At 37.2% G+C, this 15,546-nt stretch overlaps 1 protein-coding gene across 3 annotated transcripts in view; it reads right to left on the bottom strand.

Annotated features, from left to right (window-relative positions):
• The window catches only part of UBN2 (ubinuclein 2), a 79,644-nt gene that overhangs the window by 26,200 nt on the left and 37,898 nt on the right, over window positions 1-15,546 (bottom strand). For 2 of the 3 annotated variants that reach the window (XM_047841519.1, XM_047841508.1), the window contains exons 7-12: window positions 12,351-12,421; window positions 7,092-7,221; window positions 3,925-4,043; window positions 3,305-3,418; window positions 2,579-2,722; window positions 1,803-1,853 (exon numbers count right to left, since the gene is read on the bottom strand). In XM_047841519.1, the coding sequence (XP_047697475.1) occupies window positions 1,803-1,853; window positions 2,579-2,722; window positions 3,305-3,418; window positions 3,925-4,043; window positions 7,092-7,221; window positions 12,351-12,421 (629 nt within the window). The remainder of the gene's footprint in view (window positions 1-1,802; window positions 1,854-2,578; window positions 2,723-3,304; window positions 3,419-3,924; window positions 4,044-7,091; window positions 7,222-12,350; window positions 12,422-15,546) is intronic. The other variant, XM_047841528.1, reaches the window with a different exon arrangement.

The following is a 15,546-nucleotide window of genomic DNA, read 5'->3' as shown; positions in this document are numbered from 1 at the left end:
AAATTAAATGTAAATAATGAAAATAAAATTAAAAAAATAACTGAAGATAGGGTAACAAAGCTGCCTGAGAAGACCCACTTCAAAGAACTGGTAAGAATTAATAATTATTTATAAGAAAACAGATCTTCAAGAAACCTCAAGCTCAAATTAAACCATAATTTGAGAAGAACCAATGCCAAGAACTTGTAAATAAGGTATTATTTAAAAAAATAAAATTCTCTTTTTTAAAGAAAATTATTTTAATATGAGAATTCAAATAAAAAATGTCAAAATGACAGGAGGATAAAAGGCAAGTAAAATACCATGCAACCCTGGAAACTTTGGGAACCAGTGTGAAAAAGTTTGAAGACAAAAATCTTATGTGTTCCACAAGAGGAGAAAGTACCCAAATGTCTGTTGAATAACTAAAGGGTTAACAAGCTAAAATACCTCACACTGAGTATTTCTACTTCACTAAATTGAAATGTCATCCATTAAATTAACAAATATCTTGATTAAAACTGCCAATATACAACTTCATTAAGGCGACAGTAATTTTCCAAGTTTTTTTGATAAAGACCATTGGGGCAAAAGATATCAGGCCCACGCATCCCATAGATTTGTACTTTCTGATACAAAGCAAAACAAGACAAAACAAAACACAAGTTAGTCATAATAATAAAGCCACCTAAAAAACTGAAGAGAGGGTCTATGTAAATATATGCTTTAGATTTAAAGGGATGAATTATTTATACCTGAATTGTAACACATTTGTGATTTTAGAACTATAGGGAAATTAAAGGCCAGAAATATTATTGACACCAATACATACACACACATATACATATACCCCCCACCCCAGGATAATTAAACCACCAGCAACAAAGTAAACCTATGTGTATGAAACCAAACTTATCCCAAATTTATACTCAATAAACAAGAATAGCAAGAACCAAAAACCACAATCAACCCAACATAACTCTGATAGTATACTAACAAAGTGTCCTTCCTAAGAGTTGTAAAAAATTCCATTATAATTGTACACAAGGAGATGGAGAGTTTTGTAATGTTACCCAGTTGTTAACCAGACCTCTTAGAATATTGAATTACAGTGGTCTGTAAATTCTCAGTGACTTGCTAATTGTATATTTTATTAACTCTTACTATTACACTTCTATGGTGCAGAGAAATAGCCCTAAGTTGTAGGTAAATATAAAATTCTTGTTGAGTCAACCAGTATTCACCCAAAAATATAACCACAAAAAACCCAGCTTTTTACTACTGCCTACCAGGATCAGAGACTTTTCTTTAGTAATCATACCACTAGGGAAATACCCAGTTTTGAACAGAAGGGAAGGGCATGAAAAATAGATTAATTTTGTAGAATGAAGCACTCTGCAAGGCAAGGCAGGGTAGGTATGTGTAAGAAACTGTCTTCCAAGGCACAAAGCTACAGGTTAGCTATGCTGATCATCATTAAAGGGAAAGAAAAAGGACACAAAATAACTGGAGGGAAGAAGGCCCAGGAACAAAGGAAACCATCAGAGCCTTCCTGTCTACATGGCTCCTAGCCGCCAGATCTCAGGCCAGCATAGATTCAGGTGTTTGGAGACTAGCCTGAGAACTATTAAACAGATAAATGTGGTCTCAGGTCAACAGAAAAATGATTCTTTTTGGAAAAAAAGGCAGTAGTAAAATGGAGATCGTCTAAATGTACATTTAAGTACTATGTTGCCTAGCATTTAATAAATAGTACTTTTGTTTACTAAAGCACATAATGTGAGTAAAAACAAATGAAGAACTATGGAGTCTGTTTTACTCACGGAGCAGAAGTAAGATGATTATGTACACTCCGACTTTCCTTAAAAAGCATTCTGCAAAAGTTAAAAGGACACAATTATTTTTGTGTAACAGATAATGATAACCACTTTTTCATTTTACTCACATGGTTTTCAACAGTCTATTACTTGCTTATTTATCAAATGGAAGTTATAATGGCACAGAGTAAATTCAGTAATCTTACAGGGAGTTTTATAGAAGATTTATTTATTTAAATCTTTTAACAGATCAAAAGATGTTTTCTGTTGATTTAACTGGTTGCGACAGCTGCCTATCTTAACATTCTTAACGCTTTATGGTTTAAATTGGACGACTATGCATTTTTGAGACACCACTCTATATTGACTATTGACCACAGAACCCAAGGTTGTGTGTCTCTATTTCTACACTCTCAATTTTGTATTCAGCTCTAGGCTTATCTTCATGATACCTATGTGAAGTCCCCTCCCAAAGTTTATAGCCATCTACCTCTCCACCCATTTTCTCTATTAGCAAAGTCAGGTGCAAAAAAAGAGAAAGTGGTTGGCAAAAAAGTCACCTTTATGTGTATCTCTGTATCTCCACGTCCCTGTGACTAACCATTTTGTCTTTTCAGTGCCTGAAGTTTTCAAAGCAGAGATCATCTGAGAGGACTACAGAGAACGCTAAACACACTAGGTTCTTAGCAAAATGAATGTCACATATCTGTCTCTATACATGTATCTTTAAACACAGCAACAATAAGAAAGTAAAATAAAATCTAGGATGTCATATTTCTTACCTTGCCTGCATCCAGCCCTTAGGCCACAATGGTTTCACCTCTGTCTCCATAAAGGATTTAAGATAATCCTCAGCGGACTGGCTTTTATTTGGCTCTAACTCATAGCATCCCAATTTGATCTCAACAAGGTTACATAACAAAGTTCTAAACAGATTAAAAATATATATTTATATATAAATCTGACTGCAAAATTGTGGAAAAGTTTGAAACAGATTTTTTTTAAGCACATAAATCTGACAGCAATAATAAAGAATATTATCTCAAGAATTCAGATGACATGAAGATAAATAATTTCTAACACACATCACTCATTGCACTACAGCCAAATCCCCAATATGAAACAATTTCCTTTGATACCTTTCATCTAGGCACCAAAGACTGAAAGGGATAGTCCTGCAACCAAACCCTCTTATTTGGGGTACAGAAATATTGGTCAAAAAAGATGACTGATTACAGATGTATACAGAGTACTTCACCTTCTGAAGCCAATATGACTGACTTAATAATTAGAAGATTAGTTTATAGAAAGTAGCATATGAAAATAAAAGTGAGAGCACTCTAAAGATACCAGGACCAAATCAAACTTCTCTTGAATAAATTTTTCCTACACACCAATTTTTGGTTGCTGCCAATCTACTCTTCCATTTACTATATATTCTTTTTATTAGAAACCTTAGTTCCGCATTGTCCATTTGGTTAAAAGTGAAGGCTTTGGTCAAATTTTACCTGATGGTGTCATTCCAGTGGAATTTCTTTCTTGGTCCTATGACACGCTTCCCCGGTTTCTCATCATCATCTTCCTCAGATCCATTTTTCTCTCGTTCTTCGTCTGTCTGCAACCTAAAAATGAAAAAGATTTTATGAAGCGAAGTTCTAACCCAACAGTGCCTATGATATGCTCCAGAGACACCTGTTAAATTGCTTAACTGAATGTTAACTCAAAAGGCAGAGTAAATAATCTACCTTTATACATAATATTTTGAAGAGCATCATAAAGTAGTTTGGTAAATTAGGTCTTCAAGCTGTGTCATTTAAGGGCATGATTACTTATCTTTGAGTTCAGAAAATACTGACTTCAGCCAGTTAAATTGGGTGACATGGGAAATACCCGACCAGTGCCAGCTCTTGCTTTCATCACACCCATCCACTAGATCAACAGAACTTTTGCTTTTGACATCAAAGCAACTGAATGGGAAGTGTTGTGTCATTTAGAAAATATTCAATTATACTGTTTCAGTGGCATATGTGGATTTCTATTTGGTGATAAAGTCCACATAAGACCAATCCCCAAGAGCTAAAAATATTTCTCAAATGCAAAAGCCAGTCCAAACAGAAGAGGTACATACTTGGCACACTTAGCTTGACTGCGAGCTTGGCAGTCCTCCTGGTATTTAAATAGCTGTTCAGGCATGACATTGCTAACAGCCAGTTTCAGTTTTTGCAGAGGTTCTCTTAAACGATCATCCTGAGGGGGGAAAAAAAATACAAGTTTTTTTAAATACATTTACAAAAAATTATTTTGCAAGCAGATTCTCAAAAGACACTAATTATAGATTTAAAATGTAAGCATATTTAAATATGGACATTTCTTCTACAGCACTCAGTCTTCAGGAGGCACATTGGATATAAAATTAGAATGACCATACTTCCCAGGCAGCCAACGAGAATCCTAGTTTATGCCTGGTAATTACCCCAGCATAATTAATAGTGTTCTTTACACTTGTTTCTTTAAAAAAAATGTTTTATTCAAGTAGAGTTGACACACAACGTATTCCTTTACATTCTTAAAAATGCCCCACGTTTGGCCAAGAAATTATACGGACACTTCAAATGTCATAAAAAATTAAGTAAAGAACAAAATCTACACTATGCAGACTACTACCGGTTGATCCCCATTTTGATGGGGTACCATGAGAGGAGATACTGCTTTGCAACACTAGAACACATAATTTGGTTTGGGTGACAACCGACTGGACGTTGGCATCCTGTTCTTTCGTTTCTTGTTACCAATTGTGACTTACGCTGCAAGCAAAGTTACACGGTCAAGGTCAAAGAGAAAGAGGAAACTGGAAGACTCTTACTGTTTTCATGCATACCAGTTAACAAACATTACTGCACACGTTACAGTGTCTGCTACAAAATCCTATTAAAAGAAATGTGAACGTCCAGTATCAGGGTTCCTAGGCGATCACTTCCTAATTCTGTAGCTGCGACTATCTGCCTGGGAACAACCCACCTATCCATCAGCCGTAAAAAAGACACAATAACTGGGATGTATTAACAGAAGGGAGCAGTGTACACACTGTAGAGCAGTACAACTGGAGTCCTCCACAAGTAAAGACATAGCTAAATCTGAGGTACATAATGTTCAGTGTAAAAAAGCAAGCTGCAGAGGAAAAGTATGGAGACAGGATGACTCCATTCATACGGAGCTCAAAAACATGCAAAATCAAATAATATAGTATTTAGGGATTAAAAGTATACATGACAGGGGCGCCTGGGTGACTCAGTCAGGTGAGTGTCCAACTTCAGCTCAGGTCATGATCTCACAGACAGTGGGTTCAAGCTCCGCATCGGGCTCTGCGCTGCCAGCTCGGAGCCTTGAGCCTGCTTCCGATTCTGTGTCTCCCTCTCTCTCTGCCCCTTCCCCGCTCATGCTCTGTCTCTCTCTCTCAAAAAATTAACATTAAAATAAATAAATAAATAAATAAATAAATAAATAAATAAATAAATAAAGTATACATGATAAAACCATATGAAGAAAATCAAAGGTTAAGATAGATGTCTTCTTCCACAGGAAGAACAGGAATATTAAATAACTTCAAACATCAAATCTGAAATGCCCCTTAGAAAATATTTTATAATGTATGAAAAGTTGTTCTCCTGCCTCTAGTTCCTTTTTTCACTGGTACCCATGTCTGTCACCTGAATGTATGGCAGTGAGCTCCAGCAGTCAATGTCTGAAGGAGCCAGGCAAAAAAAAAAGGAGCCAGGTCACACAAAATCTGTGACCTCGAGTAAATTCCATTTGCTGATTACTCTGCTTTACGTTGAGAAAGAACTTACAGTTTCTGAATTCAAAAGAGTTATTTTATTAACAGAAGTATAATACCTATAATAAAGAATTCTATGCCAATCAGCTCTTAATACTAGTGGTCCTGGGCACCGTTCATTCCCCCATCAGCTATGGAGGCCCTTGGCCAGCCATGTTGTGCTGACTCCCAACCTCTGGCCAGAAAAGTTTAGGTTGACCCAACATAGTATAATCAGATTTCCTGATCCAAAAACTTGGATTGGGATGAGAGGGTTGAGTCAGTCTCTGTGTGTGGCCTTTCTATAATATAAAACCTTGAGAATGAAGTAATCTTATTTTCAGATGCACATAAAAGGATAAAAATAAGACACAGGGAGAGAAAAACAAGAGCTAATCCAAATTATCAGTTCCCATCCCTTTCTGGTTGTTTTTTGTTTTCTTTTGTTTTGTTTTTGAGAGAGAGAGAAAGAGAGAGTGCATGTGCACATGAGCAGAGGAGGGGGAAAGAGAGAGGAGGACACAGGACCCAAAGCAGGCTCCGCGCTGACAGCAGAGAGCCCGATGTGGGGTTCAAACTCACGAACTGTGAGATCGTGGCCTGAGCCAAAGTCAGATGTTCAACTGACTGAGCAACCCACGTGCCGCTCGTATGTACTTTTAATTCCATCAAATACCTTTATTAATAGAAAAAAAAAAAATGTCCTTTCTTGTCTTAAACTGCATTATTTCCTATTACTTGCAAGTTATAAATATTTAAAAAATAAATAATCAAATAAATCATAAGGGAAAAATCATCAGGCAGTGAAGGTACTGAAAACCACCTTATATGGAAGTGAAGGAGGGGACATAATACAAGCTTTCAAAAACATGAAAGCCATGAAGGTGACAAATAATTAGGTTTATGAATGGACTCAAAGGTAGAATCAGGACCAATAGGGTGGAAAGCACCTGGATATGTCTCAGTGCACAGAAGAACTTTCTGATATTATAATGAAATAAGTTTCTGACCACTGGAAGCATTCAAACTTACTTGGTGGTGTTTTAGGGGAGAAGAATCTAGCAAAATATGGATGATTACACACAAAAAAATCTCCAAGTTTACACGTCACCCTGTGATTCTTTCTCAGTTTTTGTAACGTAGGCATGAACAAATCTGTACAGATCCATTTCAGTAATAAGAAAACCGAGTTATAAATCTGTCAGATATTTGTTGAGGGCAAAGTTGTATCACCTGTGGAACCGACATTAATTTACCAGTCCAGGAATCTACGCCTTAGGAAACATTCTCGTCTAGCCTTTTCAACTGTTGAAAAGTAATTTTTTTCAAGAGATTTTCTATGCCTTTAATAACCTCCTATGGTTATTCAATACATACAATTAAGAGTATAAAGCAACTAATATGCAAAAGTCCCAAATAGAAACTAGTCTCTTTATAGGTTATAAAACTCCAGATACGGATATTATTGTTCCTCTTCTTACCTGGACGTTGAGATGTAACTTCTTTAGACGTTTCACCAGTGTTTCTTTATTGCATGGCACAAAAGCTTCAAGATGGGAGTAGACACCACTACGAATGACAGGGCCTAGTTCCTGTAGCTGTAACTCAATGCTGAACAAAAACAACAACAAATAAATAGTACAGAATTTCGTTTAGGTACTAATACATAAGCAAAGAGGTAAAAGCAATGACTCTTCTCTCGTTTTATCTTTCCACGATCTCCTAGACAGTATTTTTCAAGGAAAAAAATATACAGAGAATTTATATAAACATAAGTAGTCTGGTGACTAATTTTTTGATGAACAGGGACAAAGCCTACATTTTTGGGTAAAGCATAGGAACTCCATTATTAACCAAAACCTCATTTCCTCAAAGAGATAGATATTCACATCCCCTCTCCCCCCACCACAATTGCTAAGCTAGAGAGTCACATAGTTTCAATAAGTTCTTAGAATATTTTTTCCTTAGAGGTGTCTGAAAAAAATGCAGATCCAGAAGAGGTAAAGCTCTTCTGGCTACACATACAGACTGTTTTATCCATTTGTCTCCCTTATTATGCCTGCCTTGCACAAATTAGATACTTAATAGTTGGCTCAATTTATTCCAATTCTTCAGTTCCTGTTTCCATTTATAAATTAGTTTTTTAGATCAAAAATAAATTGTTAAATGGGTATTTAGCCTAATAGTTATTTAAAGAAGGGGAAAAAAAAAAAAAAAAGGAAAAGAGTTTTAACAGCCACCGTATTCCCAGCTGGACAAGTCTACCAAGAAATAACGGAGGTTTCTCCCAAGATGGAAGACACTAAATCTGGCAGCTGCTATTGTAGGAAGAAGATAGGAACAGATGCTAATTCGAAGGCCAAGACTTAACTGGAGCTCTTGGCAACAAACTACATCCAAATCATCACATTCTATGATAGGACAACGTATAGATAGATTTAATAAATAATTCTCATAAATAGATTCAGTTAACAGCTTCTGGGGAAGAAACCCTGCCTATCAAATATATCCATCACTTAGAAGATACACTGCAAGTTCAGAAACAGTGAAATGTGGAAAACTATGCTCTTAGCATTGGCAAGAGAAAATGCTTGGTATTAAAGAAGTCAAATACAATATACAAATAGAAAAATGTTTAGGATCTGTAAGAACCAGAAGGTCAAATGCACAGGATCATATGGGAAACAACCATTACTGTCATGAGTTCTGTGTATAAACATTTGGTTAAATAAATTATGCGTGAAGCTTTATTAAAAGTCTAGACTCTGGGTAGGAGGCTTTCTACGCTTGCCCTGTTATTAAACGGTAGTTGAAGCTGAAAATAAAATAGAAACTCCAAGTAGTAAGAGATTTCAATTAAGAATAGATTGACTCAGTGACATACTTAAAAAAATAAGTGGTTTCCAAAGAGGGCGAAACAGGAAGAACTGACTCCCTGCTGCTAAGCCAATACTAGGGAAAAATCAGAGAAGCATATTAACCCTTTAAGGTTATAGACTATACTGGTCTATCACAAATATATACAAAATCCTACCTGACAGCAGTATATTTTAAACACACATCCCTCATACAGTTATTTATTTTTTTTCCTAAGAATTGCAATCTTCTAAGGTCTAAGAAGGATCTGCAGATGACTAAAAACACATGCCAATCAAAGTTTGAATTTCAGGTATTTTCACATTTCAGAAAAATAAAGGTTCTCCCAAAGCAATGAACTTTCCTGAGTCTGACCCCTTCTCTCTACCAGGTTTCTTGTCTTTTCTTTCCTTCTTTAAGTAAAGTCTGTCCCCAAAGCAGATATCCATGCAAGAATGTTACAATGACTGGGTCTCAACCCTCTGATAATAAATTATAAGCATGAGATTACTACAGGCTCTAAATGGATAAAAATATACTGGGACCACCTGCTGATAATGCACTGGAGGACAAACACTGGATTTCCTGAGTATATAAGTTTGAAAGCCACTTTTACACCCCCATCTGTATGTACAAGGCTCTCATTTGCCTCTGAAGAAGGCTCAAAGAAACACAACATAGGAATCCACACCTGAAGCAATGGCCAACTTTATAAAAAAGATTCTTCTGGCTCAGGAATGCTTAGTCTTACCTATATTTTCACACAAAATTCTAGAAATACAATCATTTCACCATAATTGATACATAAATAAATCTTCCCATCCCATCAACTCCTTCTTTTTAATAACTGTTTTTTAAGTAAGCTTTACACCCAATGTGGGGCTTGGAATCTTGACCCCAAGACCAAGTCACATGCTCTATCAACTGAGCCAGCCAGGCACCCTTCTCCCTCTTTTTAAAAAACAGAATACAGGGGCTCCTGGGTGGCTCGGTCAGTTAAGCGTCCAACTTTGGCTCTGGTCCTGATCTCGCGGTTCCTGAGTTCAAGCTCCATGACGAGGTCTCTGCTAACAGCATGGAGCCTGCTTTGGATCCTCTGTTTTCCTCCCTCTCTCTGCACCTCCCCGGCTCATGCTCTCTCTCAAAAATAAACATTAAAAAAACCCAACAAAACAGAATACATATCTTAGTCAATCAGTTTAAAAACACTAGTAAAAGAAAACCTAAGTCCAAATAAATTCGGAATCTAGTCAATTTCTTTTTTTCTTTTAATTTTTTACTGTTCATTTATTTTTGAGAGAGACAGAAAGAGCACACGAGCAGGGGAGGGACAGAGAGAGCAGGAGACACACAATCTGAAGCAGGCTCTAGGCTCTGAGCTGTCAGCACAGAGCCCAATGCGGGGCTCGAACTCATGAACCATGAGATCGTGACCTGGGCCGAAGTCAGACGCTTAACCGACTGAGCTACCCAGGCGCCCCCAGAATCTAGTAAATTTCTTGAATTTTTCCTCAAATATTTCAGATACCTTACCAATACTATCCATATAACAGAACCACTGAAACTAGTAACTGAAGAAAGACTTAGGGAGCAGTAACCCAAACTCAAAATCGAAAATTTATTTTATAGCAAGAATTCAAAAGATCCCTCCTTCCCTGAATGACTTTATTCAGATGGGCTGGTTCTAGTGTTACCTAAAGAACGCCTGGTGTGGCATAGGTTAAAGATGTGGTTCCAAGTTCATTTTTCCAAATGCAAAGTAATCCCTCAAGAGAGTTTTCCCTAAGGAAAGCTGTGGCAGAGGATCAACCCCCTCACTTTGGTAACTTTCCTTTATGTCAGAGAGGGTGAGACAGACAGACCAACTGATAAGTCTATTCATACTGAGATTCAAAAGTCAATACTCATTCACGAGCTCCTTAAAGGAGCGTCTAACAATGAGATGGCAGACAACAGGGCTCACTGCAAGTGTCCACTGGGATTGGTAGTACCTTCCTAGAGCATCTGTTGAACAGAACTCAGGTTGGATTGAGATCACAGGCAAAGAGCATTAAGATTTTGTTAGCAATGTCTGCTTGAGGTAAAGGAGGAAATGGGGAGGATCAAGTTGGCATGCCGTATATTTATTGATCCAAGTCAAACTCAATTAGGCAAAAAGAAAAAGCGTTCCCTATTCCAATAAACTTACCTCCCTTTCTCCCCATCATAAAGAAGCAATGGTGAGGCAGAGCCAATACATGTGAATCATTTCATGGGAATTTACTACTCAAAATAATCACATGCCATATGCCCTTAGAAGATCAACTCAGTCCAAAGAAATCAGGGATATTTAGGAAAGTGGGAACAGAGGCCAGGGGGCATAAATAAGTGACTAAAAGGGGAAAAAAATAAACTCTGAGCACTAGGGCTTGTAGAACTGGAGGCACACTCTGTGAAATAAAAACAGGGCTCCAAAAAAATTAGAGGATTTAAGACAGACATGGAGAGATTAAGAGGAGTCTGCTGGGGGTGGTGGGGGCATCTGGCTGGCTCAGTGGGTAGAGCATGCGACTCTTGATCTTGGGGTCGTGAGTTTGACCCCCACATTGGGTGCAGAGATTACTTAAAAAAAGAAAGAAAGAAAGAGCAAGAAAGAGAGAAGCCTGTTAACGGAATGTTGATATTCTGCTTATTTGAGATGTTAGGTCCCAAGGATGGTCCTTTGTTTCTCTCAGGAGAGAAAAAGAGGGTCCCTCTTACAGAAGAGTAAAATAAAAAACAATGGTCTCAGTCACAGGAAAAGGACCTGCTCTAGTAAACTTAGGGCTCTCAAGTGGCAAGAAAAAGAAGAGCTGGTCAGATTCCTGACTGTGGAATCTGGGACAGCTCTGATGAGTAATGGTTACACTCTTCATTGAATCTGGGGTGAAAAGGGAGCCAGGTAAAAGGATCTGGAGCAGACAGGAAACATTTGCCTTGCTTCCAGGCAGACAGAATCAGTCTGAAAATCCCTGGCTAAAATGAAGAACAGGAACAAGAAATTCCTGTCACCATACCGGTGGCATACTAGGTTAGGTGTTTCATGGGTCCATGGGGGACCAGAAAGATCTTTTAAGTATTCCAGAGAAAAGAGAGATTGTCCTTAATTAAAAACAGTTATCAAAACAAACCAATCCATCATCTTTTATATGAGAAACTACCTTCATTGTATATTTAAAAGACAAGCCTCACACACAGTAGTGGAAACACTCCTTGTTTCTTTGTATATAACACTACTGAACCACTAAGAGCAGGCATACATCATTTTCGTGAGAGAGGAGTAACATGTGCTGTTTTCTCCAGGATTGTGGAGCAATTGCTTGCAGCAATTAATTACACACTCAAATGCTATAACCAATGGTCAGAATTCACAAGCCGTTAGGTTTATAAGGACAGCTTAGTTGGCCACAAACTTAGAACGTGCAGCTTTGTTAGTATCAAACTCCAGCTGAGAGTAAAAACTGTCACTAATTTCAATACAATCTGTATCATATGTCGGCCTTCAGCCTCCCCCTCCCACTCTTCCTTTTCTCTTCTCCACACTGCCTCTCTCCTACCTCACAACCAGAATTTCTTCTTTAAACCATACTTTCCATTTGTCTCCAAATGTTTGTCTACAACCTTGCTAGATACCAATGGAATTATTTTTCCCAAGTCTGAATGAAAATAGAAGGAAAATATACCAAAATTAATATGACCACTCAGAGCTGTTCCAGAAAGACACTTTCATAGAAAGTGACAAAAAAATACATTTAAATCTAAAATAGTATTCAACCTGTAAAGTTGTAATCAACTATAGTTTTAAATGAGTTCTTAAAGTTTAAATAATTTTTTAGGTTTTTTAATCAAAGAAGAGAATTACTTACTCCAGAAGAATATTATTCATATCCTGTGTAAAGAATTTTTTCCTTCCTTCTTCATCAAAAAGTTTGGCAGCCTAGAGAAACATAGGATTGTCAATACCGCTTTCAACACATTATTTGTTTCCATATCTATTTAGGAAAGAATAAGCTTCTAAAGGGTGAGGCTACTGTGATTTACTTCCCTTTGGATCATCCATACTCAGTTTAGTACCTGACATGAGTAGGCAATTGCAGTGTTGAAACAAATTTAGCATATATACCACTGTTTTCTATTATATCTGTACTTAATTTTTCTCAATCTTTATAAATTAACAAAATTATACAGACAAGACTTAAAAAAAATTTTTTTTTTGTTTTAATTTTGAGAGAGAGAGAGACAGGGAGACAGAGCATGAGCAGGAGAGGGGCAGACACAGAATCCGAAGCAGGCTCCAAGCTCTGAGCTGTCAGCACGGAGCCCTACGCAGGGCCTGAACCCATGAACCGTGAGATCATGACCTGAGCTGAAGTCAGATGCTCAACTGACTGAGCCACCCAGGCATCCCAAATACAAGATTTTTTCGTGCTTTGAGTATCTTGTGCATTTTGACTATCCATTGCTTTATTAATTACTGCTGTGATCTCCAACATAACAGAAAGCAGATGGCTCACTTTCTACAGACACTGTCTACAGAAGATCTGTCTGATATCCTCTATTTTACATACATTATCATGTTTAATCCTCATAACAGCCAATGACATTGGTATGACAGCCCCCATTATACAAATAAGGAACCTAAATCTGTCAGAGGGTTACGTGGCATGCCCCCAATCACACTACTTTTTTTTTTTTTTAATCCCGCCTCCTTCTCCCTCCCAAATCACACTACTTAATAAGTGGTGGATCCAGGACTCAGACCACAAGCCCTCCGATTTCAATTGTGCAATATGACCATGCTGTACAAAGATACTCAGCTAACTGCAGCCAGTCTAGGTTCTACCTAATTACTAATAACAAAAAAATTTAGCCAAGATTATTATCAAGGGAGAAGCAAATATTAATGCCATGAGCTTAAGAATAATATTTTCATGATTATTGTCACCTTAACCAGGTGCCCAGAAACCAAGGGTACAAACCAAGACACTCTACCATAAGCAAAATTTACTGGGAAAATCACAAAGGATGTAGTTGAGATCCATGAGATGGAAAACATCAAGAAATCTGATCTAATAATCTGAGCAAGCCATATGCTGACCATGTCAACCCATCAAGTTATTTGACAGTTTTACATGTAATAAATAGAAGAAAATTTCTAAGATGTGCCCTAGTATTTATTAGAAAGAATGAAAACTGCGTACATGCAGCAGGCAGAAATACACGAAATCTGTAAGGAAAACTAAATGTCAAGAAAGAGAATCAAAAAAAGTCAAGAAGGTGAACAGTAGAAGAATATTACAAAGTAAGAAAAGAGTCATGAGAAGCAACTCCTTATCATACAGACATAAGCATATAAGCCAAGGATGAAATCTCACTTCCTAAAGAAAAAATACCATCTCATATTTCTTTTTTTTTAAGTTTATTTATTTACTTTTAGAGAGAGAAAGCATGCACGAGCGGGGGAGGGGCAGAAAGAGAGAGAGAGAGAGAGAGAGAGAGAGAGAGAGAGAGAGAATCCCAAGTGGGCTCCGTGCTCTCAGCACAGAGCCCAGACACGCGGCTTGAACTCATGAACCGTGAGATCATGACCTGAGCCAAACTCGAGAGTCGGCTGTTTAACCAACTGAGCCACCCAAGCACCCCTCCATCTCATATTTCAAAGAAAAAATAGAAGTCACAGATACCAGTAAGTGAAATCAAACTTCTTATTGATAATTTCCTACCAATGGAACAGATATATTAACCCTGGCAGGGCTACCACAGAGAGAATAATTTTTGGTATGGAAGACAATGCTTTTACAAGATCGTAACACACTCATTACTAATCAGTTTTGTTTCTTAAGTGAGAATGAACGGCATATAACACAGAGGCACAGTGCCTGCTACAGAGCTCCATGGTTCTGCCTTCAAATCATGACTCAGACACTTAAAAATTATGTGGCCTTGAGCAAAGCATTTAAACCTTTTGAACCTTGGTTTCCTCGTCCATTAAATGGAAGAACACTACGTACGTCACTGGACCGTGGGAGGACTAGACTGCACAGTAGGTGAAGCACACTGAGCGCAGTCACAGGGCTGCCTCCTGACTGGTAACTGCTCTGGGACACCCGGCAGTACCGTCCGTGCTCAGGACAGAGTACAAGTTTTGCTAAATGAACAGCAGCTATTATTATTAATTACATCTTGAAAAATGTGGATCGCATCACTAAGCACTTTTTCAAATTTAGAAGAAACTAAAGATTTTAGGAATGGGCAAAATGGCAGAGCAAAAAGCCCATACTTCGGATTGTAGTTAAATTTCTACCACTTACTACTTGTGTGGACCTGACCAAGCTATAACCTACCTCAAGTTTCTGAACCATAAAAAAGAAATGAGACCCATACTTCCTACACAGAGTAGCTAAAAAGGTTAAATAAAAAACCCATTTATTACCGAAACTATAGAAACTGTATACTTTTCAAAAAATAAGCACAGAAAATAGCAAAAGAATGAAAACAAAGGAGGAAGTAATAAAACAGAATAAAAAAGAAAATGACAAAGATCAATTACATAATTATAACAACTAGAAGAAGTTAAAATCATTTGTTAAAGGAAAAAGACTCAAATGAGGTCCATAAACAAATTTCCATTTTTACGCTGCCTTATAAGAGAAAGAGCTAAAATAAAGAAAATCAAAGAGGTTGAAGGTAAATGATAAGAAAAGCTATACTATGTAAAAATAAAAACTCCACAGTAAATCAGACAAAACTAAATTCAAGATGAAAGGCATTAATAGCACAAAAAGTCACCTCCAAATGATAATTATCACAAAAAAGATCCAGTCATCAAGAATTTTATGGGTCAAACAACACAGCATAGAAATAAACAAAGCAAAAACTATGGTAAACACAAGCTATAACCTAAGAAACACTAGCAATAGGGGCGCCTGGGTGGCTTAGTTGGTTAAGTGTGAAATTTTCTGCCTCTCTCGCCTGGTCACGCTCTCTCAAAATAAATAAATAAACATTTTTAAAAAATTTTTTAAAAGAAATATTGGCAATGAGATACTTTAACACACTTCT

The sequence above is a fragment of the Prionailurus viverrinus genome, chromosome A2, assembly GCF_022837055.1.
Source record: "Prionailurus viverrinus isolate Anna chromosome A2, UM_Priviv_1.0, whole genome shotgun sequence".
NCBI classification, from domain to species: domain Eukaryota; kingdom Metazoa; phylum Chordata; class Mammalia; order Carnivora; family Felidae; genus Prionailurus; species Prionailurus viverrinus.
Note: the sequence above shows the minus strand (reverse complement) of the source record. Positions and strands in the feature narration are given on the sequence as shown.